The following is a 14248-nucleotide window of genomic DNA, read 5'->3' on the forward strand; positions in this document are numbered from 1 at the left end:
CGGACACGACATGAACATCTGACGCACAGATGGTGGTATACGTGTCTACCATTCTGCTCGATCGATTAGAATCGTGCCAATAAGTACTATATGCAGGATATGAAAGCTGGCCGTCGTCCTATAGTGTTCCTCATCTTTCGGGATATCAATCGAGATTCCCCTCCGAAGATTGCATATCACTTCGCACAGAAAATGCGTTTCCCCTTCCTCGCCATTGCTGTTGCTATGATAGCATCTATATCTATATCTGTCAGTGCATGTAGCGAAACACCTTGCAAATCAGATAAAGATCGCTGCAGATCCTGGCTTTGTAAATTTAATAACGTGAGTATGAGCAGTGCAACCAAGATTCAACAACACGACTCACCTGAGCGCCTTAGACTGTAAAGTTGACCTGCACATATGGGTCGAAAATGGAAATTTGAGCTGGCAGTTCAAGCGGTACGTCGCAACAGTGAGTCATGTTTCTAATTTTGCTTTGATATCATGGTTGATGATGCAATACCTAGTAGTCCAGAGTCGACCAGTTCTTCGTACTGCTCGAGTAACGTGTCTTGCTTGGTTCTATTTTGGGACTGCCATGGCGCGGCGTATCCCGCAATATGGTAGAAAATCGTGTCCAGGAGTATATGAAGCTGAACGTCGTCCTACAGCGTTCCCTCATCCTCAGAGATATCGTGCGAAGTTCCTTTCAGAAGATTCTATATCACTTTGCAACAGAAAATGCATTTCTCCTTCCTCATAACTGTCGTTGCTTTGACAGCATCTCTGTCCGTCAGCGCCGCATGTGAGGGAGCACCTTGCAGTTCAGATGAAGATTGCTGCCCAACCATACCTTGTGTGAGGATGAGCAGTGCAACTAGGATTCAACTGCGCGACTCACCTGCGCGCCTTAGAATAAGGCAGAGCGGATTTGTACAATGTGGGATGGAAATTGAAAATCGAGACGGCAGTTTGAGCGGGATGTGACAGTGAGTCATGTTTCTGATTTGCTTTGATATCATGGTTGATGGTGCAGTACCTAGTAGTCAGGAGTCGATTTTTTTCGCACTGCTCGAGCAATGTGCATATTTGAACTTATTGAAAAATTGTCGATAGTGCCTAATCTTGCTCGTGGCCCGCTAAACCTGAGTTCAAGAGGCTGTCGAGATGGGCGACCGTCGCCCAGGCTGTTGATTATCAATATTGGAAGTTCATACGAAGATGGAATGCACTGCGCAGCTTGAATGTGTTCTTCTAATGTTGCCCTCGAAGGCTAGCTCATTCGTCTCTCCCCCTCTATGCGATGGAGCCAACAAGACGCCACTTCATGTCTGATTGTGATTTCGTGACAGATGTGTTGTCTTCTAGTATGCAGTGGTCGAAGCCCAAGGCCATCATACGGGAGCGCGCATAGAAAGAACATTGATCTAGCTCATTTCTAGACTCGTTCCAAGGATGAACTATCGGTTCTTGTAGCGAAGAGTGTGAAACGAGTCTGAGTCCGGGATAGATAGATAAATGCGACATATACCCAGACACAGAACACGTCTAACTTTGCTGGTCTTTCCATCTACTCACACCACCACTTCTAGTCCTTCGCGGTTTGAGCCTGGGAGGTGGTTGTGCAGTGATGCGAAAGCGGTCGTGGATAGTGTAGGCAAGAGATCCGAACGTCTTTTTGTCGATGTTCGATTCCAGTAGCTCGCTGGTTCTTTTTGAGGGCCGTTTCAACTTGGGGCGCAAAGATTGAATAAATAACGTCTATGCATGGGCTTGGCACTTGGTTAATCTAAAAATAGCATCAACCCCGTCCAACTGCCACGAGCGTCTGAGCTTGTTCAATGATTCACACTCCCGCCGAGGTATGTTTGATATTGCCGCTGGTACAGCTACAGACACTATCCGACTACTAATAGTCTCTCTGTTCTAGGTAGTACTTAATGTCATAGTGTTCATTCACACTCCCGGGCCCAGTCTCTCTGTTCGAACGCATGTGAGCTTCCTTGATCCATGGAGATGCTACAACGAATTTGAAAATGCTGGGCCATTAGCAGATGAAATCAATGATGGTTGTAATGATGGCACTTCGCTCCCATATATACACAACTTGAGATATACCAATCCATTATCATCATGCCCTCTACATTCACTCACGAGTTCAACGCACCCGCTTTCAAGGGAAAAGTTTCCTTCAGCACCGGTCTCTTTATCAACGGCCAGTTCCTGGATGGATTGGAAAATACCACCATTGAGTATGCTCTACACCTGTCACTTCTTACTGATCTCAACAATTTTAGTGTCATCAATCCAAGTACGTTCCGTTGACATTGGCATCAATGATCTTACACGAACTCGATGCACAGCAAATGGAAAGGTAATAACGTCAGTGTCCGAGGGTACCCCTAAGGATGTCGACCTCGCTGTCGACGCTGCACATAAAGCTTTCGACACTACCTGGGGTCTTCATGCCCCCGGCGCTCAGCGTAGCGTTTTGATGTCAAAGCTTGTTGCCCTCATGGAGAAGAATGCCGATGAACTTGCCGCTCTGGAGGCATTAGACAATGGTCAGCATCCTTGCCGATTAGTAGCAATCTCACTCGTTGACCAAATAATCGCCAGGCAAGACCTTCAATTGGGCAAGAAATATCGATGTTGCCGGTTCCATCGATTGTATTCGCTACTATGCCGGTTGGGCTGATAAGGTCACTGGTCAAGTACAAGAGGTTTGAACCTTTTCATCGATCAATTTCGCTCATTCGCTCACAATTGGCCAGACCACCGAGGACAAGCTCACCTACAGTCGCCACGAGCCCATCGGTGTCGTTGTAAGCCCACTTATCTCAGCTCCCAGATCCCTTCTCTTATACTCGTGTAATAGGGTCAAATTATCCCATGGAATTTCCCATGTGCGTACACATCAGCCGCTTCTTTTGAAGTGTTATGTACTCACTCCTCGCTTCGCAGTGCTCATGGTGGCTTGGAAACTTGGCCCTGCTCTTGCATGCGGCAACACAGTCGTTCTAAAACCTTCAGAATTCACACCCCTGACCGCCATCCGAATGTGCCATCTTATCAACGAGGCTGGTTTCCCGCCCGGAGTAGTCAACGTCCTCACTGGTTACGGAAACACTACCGGGAATGCCATCTCTTCGCACATGAAGATAGACAAGGTCGCCTTCACTGGCTCAACCCTTGTTGGTCGCAAGATCATGGAGGCTGCTGCTAGGAGCAACCTCAAGAACGTCACCCTCGAACTTGGTGGAAAGAGTCCAAACATCATCTTTGACGATGCAGACATCGAACAAGCTGTCAACTGGGCTGTATTCGGTATTTTGTGAGTCCATTATGCTGTCATGCAGACTACACTTATATTTCACCAGTTGGAACCACGGTCAGACGTGTACCGCAGGTTCGCGAATCTACGTGCAAGAAGGTATCTATGATGAATTCTTCAAACGCTTCATGGAGAAAACTCGGTCGCTCAAGGTCGGCGACCCATTTGACCCTGAGACTTTCCAGGGTCCTCAGGTCTCCGAGATTCAATTCAATGTACGTCGTGACTTCCGTAACCAATCATCTGTCTAATGCACGTTCCAGCGTATCATGTCTTACATCGAGTCTGGAAAGGCGGCTGGTGCCAAGGTTGAGATTGGTGGCGAGCGTCATGGAAGCGAGGGTTACTTCATCAAGCCCACCATCTTCACCAATGTCGACCCATCGATGAAGATCGTCCAAGAGGAAATTTTCGGTCCTGTTTGTGTCGTAATCAAGTTCAAGGACGAGGAAGATGTGATTAAGCAGGCAAATGACACGCTCTACGGTCTTGCCGCTGCTGTTTTCACCCCAAACCTGAATCGTGCTATTAACACCGCGCACAGACTCAAGGCTGGAACTGCGTGGATTAACTGCGTGAACTCGTTTAACTCCAATGTACCATTCGGCGGTTTCAAGCAGAGCGGTATCGGTCGTGAATGTGGCGACTATGCCCTAGCTAAGTAAGTGTTGCGTCAATGGTATATTAGTACAAACTCATATGCTCTCAGTTACACTGCAGTGAAGGCTGTCCATGTCAACCTCGGCCACAGGATGTGAGCTGGAGGAAATGAAATATAACCGGGCGCAGGTGTGATCCTAATGCATGTGTAGTATTTTGTACTCTTATTGTATTTGCTGTCATGTGAATTTCAAAGTCTCGTTGATCAGGAGAACTGTGTAACAAGCGCATTCAAAGAACAAGAGCTCATTCGAGCACTCCTTTGATGTCGCCATTCCTGATTTGACTGACCGTTGTGATTTCAGACTTACGTCGAGACTTGGTCACACAACGATATCGACACTGCCATGGGCATCAGGGGAAACATTTGGGTAATTTCTGATAGCTCTTGATGATTGTTCCTAATTTCAGTGAAACCAACTTTCCCAACTCCAGTCGCAGTTGCTTCGAATTCAGTCAAGGTTACTAGTAGCACGTACGAAGTTCAATTATGTAATCTGCAGTCGAACAAGCACTCCCTGCCATCAGCAAACTTGAACATTCGTATCAATACTATGGTATTCACTAGATCGCGCACATCTTGTACAACTTGGTCCATGACGCTGTACTCTCTCGGGTACAAGCAACGGCGTTGGTGAAAGTCACGAAACTAATTACTAACAACCGCTAACGCTCTACCGAGTTTCTTTTCCTCATCGACTCGAACCGTCCCTTGTACCCAGGCTATCCATTGATTCAACAATCGCTAGAATAACTTTCAAGCTCCCCACGTTACTCTATGATGGGAAGTACTCAGTCAGTAATATTCATTCCTTTTAATCTTCACATCTGTCGCTGGGCCTCTTTTCCCACTTTCATCAGTGCACGCTCCAGTATGACCTTGGGCTTTGATTACACACCAGAAAATAACACATCTGTCACGAATCACGGAGACACCAGAGAGGGAGAGATCTATGGCTAGCCTTTGAGGCTAACGTTAGACGAACGGATTCAAGATTGTCTGTGACTTTGCGCGGTGCGTTCTATCTTCGTAACGACCTCCCAGTATTAATCATCAGCAGCGACGATCGTTCATTTCGACAGTCTTTTGAACTCAGGTTTAGCGGACCACGAGCAAGATTAGGCACTATCGACAATTCTCAACAAGTTCAAACATGCACGTTGCTCGAGCAGTACGAAAAAAATCGACTCCAGACTACTGGGTGCTGCACCATCAACCATGATATCAAAGCAAATCAGAAACACGACTCACTGTCGCGACATCCCGCTCAAACTGTCGTCTCGATTTTCAATTTCCATCCCATATTGAACAAATCCCCTTTGCCTTATTCTAAGGCGCGCAGGTGAGTCGCGTGGTTGAATCCTAGTTGCACTGCTCATACTCACACAAGGTATGGTTGGGCAGCAATCTTTATCTGATCTGCAAGGTGCTCCGTTACATGCGGCGCTGACAGACAGGGATGCTGTCAAAGCGACGACGACGACGAGGAAGGAGAAACGCATTTTCTGTGCTGAGTGATATATAATCTTCTGGAAGGAATCTCGAATGATATCTCTGAGGATGAGGGAACACTGTAGGACGATGTTCAGCTTTATATACTCATGGACACGATTTTACTTAATTTAATTAGGCAGAATCGTTATCACTATCAGATGGCACAAATTCCGGTAGAACCTGCAACTGTGACCCAATTCCATTTCTCATATCACCGCATCTCCTGGGATACGCCGCGTCATAGCAGTCCCGCAATAGAACCGAGCGAGTCGCGTTACTCGAGCAGTACGAAGGACTGATCGACTCTGGACTAGAAACATGACTCACTGTTGCGACGTACCGCTCAAACTGCTGACTCAATTTTCAATTTTCAACCCATATGTGCAGGTCGACTTCACAGTCTGCGGCGTTATACCAAACGTACAAGAGTGGAAACCAGTGAACCGTTTGGATGGACAAATATTACCTTGTATACATCGTAAATAATCACCAGCATCCTATGGGTTATATCACATTGACTTTATGGAATTCTTTCTCTTCGACGACAGAATAAAAGTACACAATCCCTAGTGAACCCTTGAAAGCTCGCTGATCGCTTGGTCGTAGAGCTTGTACAACTGCTCATAAGTGATCACCTTCCGCTCCTCCGAGCCAATCTTCCATTGCATCATCTGATCAATTTTCGCTCTACGTTCATTCGTAGAAACATTGGAGGACCGCTGGATTTGCAAAAGCCTCCAACATCCATAAAGTAGCTGTTCCGTTGGCGAGTCCAGGACATCTAAAAGATATACAGGGGGGTTTCTTGCATCGAGAAAGCAGGACCGTCCTAGTTTGATGAGCCGAATAGTATGGCCGCCGAACAAAGTACGGTAAAGTTCTCGTATCTCAAATTCTTCGTCTGGATTCTTGTGCCAAAGTCGGCGCTCCAGACCACGTTTCATGATCGAATAGAAAAGAACAAGAATGAATGACTCCAGGTCATGATGCACCTCGCGTTTGCTTTGGGCTGGTCGAATTTTCTTCTTGTCCGGGAGAAGCATCATGGATAGGAGTTCTTCAGCCATGAACAAAGCAGTACCCTGAAGATAATATTTATTGGAAGCAAGCAAGTTACAAAGTAGACGTACTGTGATCTCTGCGCCAGGAGCCTTTGAGCTCGAAGGAACGGTTTCCTCCAGAAATACACTTCCAGTGTTCAACTGGCCGGCAACGGGGGAGAGCGTATGCAATGAGACTACGGTTTGAGTCCCTGGGTGTGCCACCGAAGCAAGCTCGAGATCTGCGACAAACCCCTCCCATCCTTCAGCGCAATCCGGACCACCGACAAAGATATTGCCTGGATTCATGTCTCGATGAAGAATGTCTTGCTCCACTAGTCCTTGATGTCCTAAAAATGAGACGGTTCAGGAAAACGATCAGCGCTAATTGAATGATGCCGAACCTTTGAGCGCAGCAAGAGACCCTAAAATAAAATCTTTCGTTGTGTCGGCATCCCACAAGGGGCATCCCGCAGTTTCCAGCGCGAGACGATGGAGGACAGGATCATCGGGAACGCCAGCATCATCATTGAGAATGAGTGAACGGAGGGTGCCGATCGTAACACGAGCATTGGTCTCCATTCCTAGGGGAATGCAAACATCAGCCCCAAGACTGAATTCAGCGACGCCTGGCAAAGGTGACTTGATACGGCTATAAATGTTGGATTCGCTTTCCCGAGTTTGCGACCTCCATAAGGTTTTCAAGATAACAACAACTTCCTTCTTCCTTGGCTTGTTCTCGGCCAATACGGCTCTCCACGTGGCTGTACCGCGACCTAGTAAAGACAAGGAAGACCATATAGGGGGACCCTCGGTCTTCCACAGACGCGTGTCACCGGCTGCGCCCATGCTAACTAGGAAGGAGGGATACCTGAACTGGTAGTACGGGTGTCCTTCAAGCAAGCGAGCCGACCTGTCGTGTCCGATATGATAGGCAGTCATGTGTGTTGTGAGCTGAAGGATTACACTGACGAGGATATCAAGATTTTGGAGGATGTCGTAGTCATCACTCGGTCGGGTGGGACCTTCCCGGACGTGGGGTTTCACTTCAACAAACGCTGAAATCTGCCTCCACTTGACGCTGTCACGCCCCACATCAATGGCAGGAGTCAAGGGGCCCGAGGTCGGAGGTACTTCAGTCAGTACTTCAGTCAGGCTTGTTGTCAGGAAAGGACATATTTTCAGCATCAGGGATGTGATCGGCCATTGACACCAGCTGTCGAAACTGTGTTCGTTTATATCCTGTCACTTCTGCAGCTGCACCCTCGATCGTGCGAAATATGATTTGCTATGGAATGTCTCGATAATGAACGAAGGCCAACTTGAGTACTCACCAATGGCGAGTATAAATATTGTTCATCGACGCCATCCTTTACACTTTGGCGAAATTCAGCCAGATCAAGGCTCGCCCTGATGATGGTTTCTATTGGTTTGACGACGGTGTCAATATTGGCACTGAACCATTTTTCGTAAGCTTTGATAGGTTTGGTTGATCGATATTCGATGTTTCACAGGGAAAGTCAGGGGTAGTAACTATAGCTATAGGTGTTAGCCCTTATATAAAGGGAATACAAGACTTGATAGCAAAAATTGAATTTCAGTGATGAAGGCTTAGGTTCGACGTCTGACGCCACATGATCTCACATTGTCCTGTTTTAGGTTTAGACCGAGAACGTATTTGACCACGACATTAGTTGCAATTTGCTGCTCCGCATCCCCGAGTCGACGATGCTTGCAGTAACGTGTACGGTTACGAGGTATCCCGGAGTTTGCAGGCAGAAGAATGGAGCAGTCGAAATGAAGGAGGATGTCGATGATAGCCAAGGGCTAAATGGTCAAACCGAGTGTCACGGTAAGCCGCGCCCAATATCAACCTCTTCACGCTTAATGAAGAATCGTGTCTCGTATTGCTGCGCTTGCCAGACGCTTGTCCGTTTCCATTCGTTCTTCACATGTTTCGTATTCTTCTATGCCTTTACGTCTCAATGTTTTTGCACCCATCATTCTCATGGCACTAGCTCGTTATCGCCATACACATGTTGTATTGTACACAACGAACTGCTTTCCTTCCCGTTGACCCAGTCCCCTCAATATTTAAACCGTGCGTGTGCTGTGTGCCACGAAAACCAGACCACCCACAATATCCAAACACTTCTCCGCTATTGCCCTGCAATGTTCTTCACTTTCTGCAATCAACTTTGGGAGGTGCCGCTTTGAACATGCTATTCTCTCCATTGGTTTCCTCCACCGCACTATGATCGTTCCATGTTCTCAAAGATCTGTCACGACCTTTCGAACATCATGTTGTTCGCTCAAATGCAATACTGCGTATATATAATAGACGATGGACTAACTGTACACTGCATATCGTACTCGACAAAGTATATCTGACGTCTGCACAAATCAATTTAATCGTAATTAAGGGCTATAAGGATCGAATTGATTAGCTGCGAGGAATGTAAAACTTGAAGACTCACTCCCTGCGGCAGCGCTGCCAGTGTGTCCCATGTGCCATGAGACTCAGATCAAGCTCAACACCACCTCTGGGTATCACTAATACTGTCCGAGGATTATAAAACGGTTTTCGAGAAGCGGGTGGCACCCAGAATAAGAGCCGATCATTAGGTCCTAACACCCATCCATCGCCTCCCAGCGCAAATGTGTGATCGTCATGGGGGGTGCCTGCGAGTAGTTCAGCAGTGTCACGCAGTGCATGAGTCGGTTGTGATGAGAAGGAAATGAAGTCATCGTTCGCAGTATTGGGTGTGGGGATGAATGCTGTTGGATGTGGGATGCAACTGCCGTGCGGGGAGGATGATGAACAATCTTCTTCGGCATGGTTCTGCAATGACCTCCCAATGGCTGCGTGCCACACACGGACAGTCCCATCCCATGAACTAGAAATGATGCAAGTCCCATTGTGCGAGAAAGAGACCGAGCGGACAACACCCTTGTGCCCCAACAAGGGCTGACTGATTGGCTTCCTCGTTCTTGTATCCCACAGCCGGACAGTCCTGTCGTCCGAACCAGAGGCAATGCGAGTCCCATCCTGGGAGAATGAGACAGATCTAACGTAATCAGTGTGCCCTTCCAAAGGCTCACCAACTGGCCGTCCCGTTCCTGCATCCCAGAGCCGGACTGTCTTATCGTCCGAACCAGAAACAATGCATGTCCCATCCGGAGAGAATGACACTGAGGTAACCTCACCAGTGTGCCCGCAGAAAGGCTCACCCACTAACTGCCCTGTCCCTGCATCCCACACCCGTATAGTCTTATCTGCAGAACCAGTCGCAATGCGAGTTCCATCTGGCGAGAAAGAGACTGACCAGACATCATCAGTGTGCCCCCGCAAGGGCTCACCAACTGGCTGCCCTGTCCCCGCATCCCACAGCCGCACTGTCCAATCGTGCGAACCAGAGACGATGCGAGTCCCATCCGGAGAGAATGAGACTGAATTGACCCTTTCAGTGTGCCCTTCCAAAGGCTCACCAACTGGCTGTCGCGTTGCTACATCCCACAACCGGACAGTCTTATCTGCAGAACAACTTGCGATGCGAGTCCCATCCGGAGAGAATGAGACTGAGCGAACATAACCAGTGTGCCCCAACAAGGGCTCACCAACTGGGTGACCTGTTGCTGCATCCAACAGCCGGACAGTACCATCCCAAGAACCAGTGGCGAAGCGGGTCCCATCCGGCGATAGCGAGACTAAAGTGATGGGATCGGAATTGGAATTAGTGTGTCCTTGCAAAGGTTCACCGACTGGCTTCCCTGTAGATGTATCCCACAGTCGGACAGTGTTATCACTAGAAGCAGTCGCGATGCGAGTCCCATCCGGAGAGAACGAGACCGAGTTGACATAACCAGTGTGCCCCAGCAAGGCCTCACCGACTGGCTTCCCTGTTGCTGGATCCCACAGCCGGACAGTCCGATCGAACGAACCTGTCACAATGCGACTTCCGTCCGGCGAGAACGAAACTGACTTCACCCAACTGGTGTGCCCCTTCATGGGCTCACCAACACACTTCCCCGTCGCCACATCCCACATCCGGACAGTCATGTCGTACGAACTGGAGACGATGCAAGTCCCATCCGGAGAGAAAGAGACTGACCAGACCGTAGCAGTGTGCCCCTCTAAGGGCTCACAGACAGGCTGCCCCGTCGCCACATCCCACAGCCGGACAGTCCTGTCGAACGAACCAGAGACAATGCGGGTCCCATCCGGAGAGAACGAGACTGACCTAACCCGATCAGTGTGCCCTTTCAAGGGCTCACCAACTGGCTTTCGCGTTGCTACATCCCACAGCAGGATTGTATTATCGGCCGAACCTGTCACAATGCGACTTCCGTCTGGCGAGAATGCGACTGAGTTAACCGACCGAGTATGTCCTAATAAGGGTTCACCAATGGGCTGCCGCGTTGCTACATCCCACAACCGGATAGTGTTATCCTCCGAGGCAGACACGATGCGTGTCCCATCCGGTGAGAATGAAACTGAGGTAACTGAACCAGTGTGTCCCAGCAAGGGCTTGCCTATTGGCTGCCCTGTTGCTGCATCCCACAACCGCACAGTGCGATCCTTCGATCCAGTCGCGATGCGAGTCCCATCCGGCGAGAACGAGACTGAGTTAACTTCATCGGTGTGTCCGCTGATCACAGTCAGGGCAGCCATCCAGTTGATTTCACGTCCAGATGCTACACGAAGAGAGTTCGGAAACCGTGTAGAAAACGTTCCGGATAGTGCAGAGTTGAGAGGCGAGAATGGCAGTGCTGATACATAGAGATGAGGTGTGCTGTGCGAGATGATACGGCCGAAGAGTTGAATGAACCTCTGCACATCTATTGCAGCAGACGAGGCATCTTCATATCCTGTGCGACCCTATAATTGCGATCATGCGTCAGTGAGCATGTTAGCTGACGCTGATAAGCATGTGCTCACCTTCAACCACTTGGCAATAAGCGGAAGGGCGGGGACTGCGCCGCTGAGCGCATTGATGAGGCAGAGTACTTCGATCCAGAAGAACAGTCGCTCGTGGTCGAAGAATGATTTGATGTCTTTGGCGAGTTCTGGATCGAAGTGGGTGGCTTGTACGTGTGAAGGCCAGAATCGACAGGCATAGGATAGGTGTGGGGGGATGCGCTTTTCAACTCGTTCTTGTAGACCGGGATCTTCGGAGTTGGGGAGATAAGACGATTTTAAGTCGCATACATTGAACGAAAGTTTTTCTTTCATCACTCCAAGTGACGCGAAAGCAAGGTCTCGTTGAACCTTAGGCACGTCGACAAAAAACTCTTTATTGTGGGATTTGTCTGTGAGGAAATCGCGGAAGGAAGCGTGAAGAGGTCGAATTGGGGTGGATGAATTGGTGGTGCCGCTGAGCAGGGATCCCATGTGTTCTACTATGTCCTCCACTTTGTAACGCTCGGTTTCATCCGGAAAATGACTTCGCATGGCATTAAGGGAATCCAAAGGCAGGGGTTCGGCCGTGCTAAGAATTTGTCCCATCACGGAACGAAACATGGCTAACTGCGTCTGCTGAAATTCGGGGTCTGTGTATCTATCCTTTGGCATGATCTGCGTCAGAATGAAGTCGTACATATCGTATAACAAGTGCTCCCGTTGGACACCATCGCGGGATACTATGACATTGAAGGACTTAACAGGTGACAAGCCGAGAGGAGGTGCTTCTATGGATTCGCAAGCAAGACGTGCCCACTCGAAAAGACCATCAGCTTTCTTGGCCAGGGCTGTAAACTCTTTGCTCCCAAAATCCAAAAGCCCTTCCAGCTTCTTCGACACGTAAGCGTAGATATCGCGTTCCGCGACTTCAGGTAGAATGTCGTCCATAGAAATTTTTCGAATGTGTTGAGCACCCGCAAACGCATTTTGAATGTCGCGAAGCGGGCGAGAGGTGACGATAAACCGGAAGTTCTTTGGGAGCTCTGTGATTTGAGGAACAGCGGAGTTCTGGAGTTTACCGGAAAGAATGCGAAGAAGGTCGCTTCGTGTCTTGGCCGCGCCGCTCTCGTCCAGTGCGTCGATCACGATCACGACAGGGCCTGTGGTTGACTCTGAGAGCTTCTGTAGTGGTTCGACCAGAAGCTTCTGCCATTGCTGGAAGATGTCAGCTGTAGTCTTGAGCGCACTGGCATTCTGGACTGTATCTGCCAACGCTCGCCTCACCCCCCAATCGCGGTCAGCGAGATCCCGTGCGATGGTAGAAAATATCTTCTCGTGACGACGGTCGGCTTCTCGATCACGGTCGAAGCAATAACATGAACCAAGCCCTCCCGCATCGCTGAACCACTTTGCGACCGTGTGGGCGATGGCCGATTTGCCCTTGCCTGCAGGGCCAGATAGCCACAGCACGCGTTGAACGTCGTCTCCAGTGCTGTTCACCCAATCTGTGATCTGGGAGAGTATTTCAGTCCGCGTTCCTTGGAGACACTCTTTCCTGGTATCTAGCCCCGCGTTCGCTGCATATGTTATGCCACTGAGGTCCAGTAGTTCACCTGAAGAGAAATGTATAGCTGTTGCATCAGAAGCAAGTACAATCCTTACCTATACGGTGGGTGCGAATAACGACGTCCCGAGAAACTTGGTCCCGGAAGTTTTGCATAAGCGCATCCAACGCATCGCTGTACTGTTGAATTTCATTGTTGGTTTCGGTGAGAATGTTTTTCCCAAGTCTCGTCCCTGTTACAATAGAAGACTGAGCATGTGGAACGTGCAACGGCTTGAAGACTCACAAAAGTTCTTAGTCTCTGAATAATCTCTGATGAAGCGGGCGCATTCAAGGGTCTGCTGAGAGATCTGTCCAAGGATACCCCGCATCGGTGAAATCTGGCCAAGCATCTCGTCTTGCATCACGAAGTCATAAACTTGTTCCAACTTGTCAACAAGACGATTGACTGCTTGATCGCGGTCCGATTGGGCGATAACCATCTACACCGATGACTTCTGAGCGGACAAGAGAAACGAGAAAGGAGACAAACATACTTTTGAAGCGCAAGACAAGACGCCCAGTGCAATCTTTGCATATGGATGTACCTGCAGAGCGGGATTAGTTTGGTTCCAGCCAAGAGTAATGGACCCATACATCCGCGAGCTTCCCGATAACATTGTCGAATATCCTGAGGGGTTGAAGATATGTATCCTGGAAATTATATGCGTCCTCGAGATCCCCTGACGCGTTTTGGGTGGTAGATACTGCAGATTGCACTTGCTTCGAAAGTGGTTTCATCCCTTTGACAGCCTCCTTGGCGTGTTTAAGTTCCAATTTGGGATCAGCAGTTTGTTTTACGACAGATGGAGCATCCTGAACCTGTGCGACCATGAGAAGTTAAGAGAGAAAGCAGAAACTGAAAGGTGACCTACCTCAGGCTCGTTGCTGCGCAAATTCTTCATGTTCGAGCGCTTCTGTATGATCTCAGCCTGATCCCAATACAATTCGGTTGCTCGACTTACAGAAAACTTCTTCGCGACACCATCCTTGGCCTTCTTGAGAAACCGAGAAAATTTGCGTGGTGGTTGGACCTGGACAGATGGGTATCAGAGTCAGCGTTTGAGAGTGATGCACAGCAATTTACCGAGCTTCCTGCTGCGACGTCTGGAGGAACTGGGCTCGAGTCCCTCGATTGATTGCTGTCGCTCATGACGAATAGTGAAGGATCAGTCTGAGCGAGGTAGAACGGGCAGAGTAGGTAGCAACGTCGTTTGAATATGATCACAGGCCA

General features: G+C 48.9%; 3 protein-coding genes across 3 annotated transcripts; 1 reads left to right on the forward strand and 2 right to left on the reverse strand.

Annotated features, from left to right (window-relative positions):
• The first annotated feature begins 1791 nt into the window (after positions 1-1791).
• Positions 1792-4085, forward strand: EDB93DRAFT_1211243 (aldehyde dehydrogenase domain-containing protein). The gene is made up of 12 exons (XM_041451046.1): positions 1792-1844; positions 1899-1975; positions 2034-2234; positions 2280-2293; positions 2346-2546; positions 2602-2705; positions 2757-2807; positions 2861-2888; positions 2947-3316; positions 3363-3531; positions 3580-3977; positions 4026-4085. Exons 3-12 carry the CDS (start codon positions 2116-2118, stop codon positions 4072-4074), a joined length of 1503 nt encoding a protein of 500 aa, XP_041303950.1. The 5' UTR covers positions 1792-1844; positions 1899-1975; positions 2034-2115; the 3' UTR covers positions 4075-4085.
• A 1549-nt stretch (positions 4086-5634) lies between these two features.
• EDB93DRAFT_1303348 (uncharacterized protein) lies at positions 5635-7699 on the reverse strand (the record flags this gene model as incomplete). Its single annotated transcript, XM_041454717.1, has 3 exons — positions 5635-6553; positions 6602-6861; positions 6916-7699. The coding sequence occupies 3 exons, from the start codon at positions 7697-7699 to the stop codon at positions 6038-6040; spliced, it is 1560 nt and encodes a 519-aa protein (XP_041303951.1). The 3' UTR covers positions 5635-6037.
• A 1285-nt stretch (positions 7700-8984) lies between these two features.
• On the reverse strand, positions 8985-9251 carry EDB93DRAFT_1091829 (uncharacterized protein; the record flags this gene model as incomplete). The annotated part of the gene is made up of 1 exon (XM_041446387.1): positions 8985-9251. A coding segment is annotated over one exon (267 nt), but the record flags the coding sequence as incomplete, so codon positions are not given.
• Between the last annotated feature and the right edge of the window lie 4997 nt (positions 9252-14248).

Source organism: Suillus bovinus, assembly GCF_016758785.1.
Source record: "Suillus bovinus strain UH-Sbo-P2 chromosome Unknown EDB93scaffold_67, whole genome shotgun sequence".
NCBI lineage: Eukaryota > Fungi > Basidiomycota > Agaricomycetes > Boletales > Suillaceae > Suillus > Suillus bovinus.

Excerpts from the sequence above, each read along its gene's own strand:
- EDB93DRAFT_1211243 (XM_041451046.1), top strand. The coding sequence starts at position 2,116 with ATGCCCTCTACATTCACTCACGAGTTCAACGCACCCGCTTTCAAGGGA. Across the intron at positions 2,889-2,946 it reads TATCCCATGGAATTTCCCAT|TGCTCATGGTGGCTTGGAAA; the intron begins GTGCGTACACAT and ends CTCGCTTCGCAG. Across the intron at positions 3,532-3,579 it reads TCTCCGAGATTCAATTCAAT|CGTATCATGTCTTACATCGA; the intron begins GTACGTCGTGAC and ends TGCACGTTCCAG.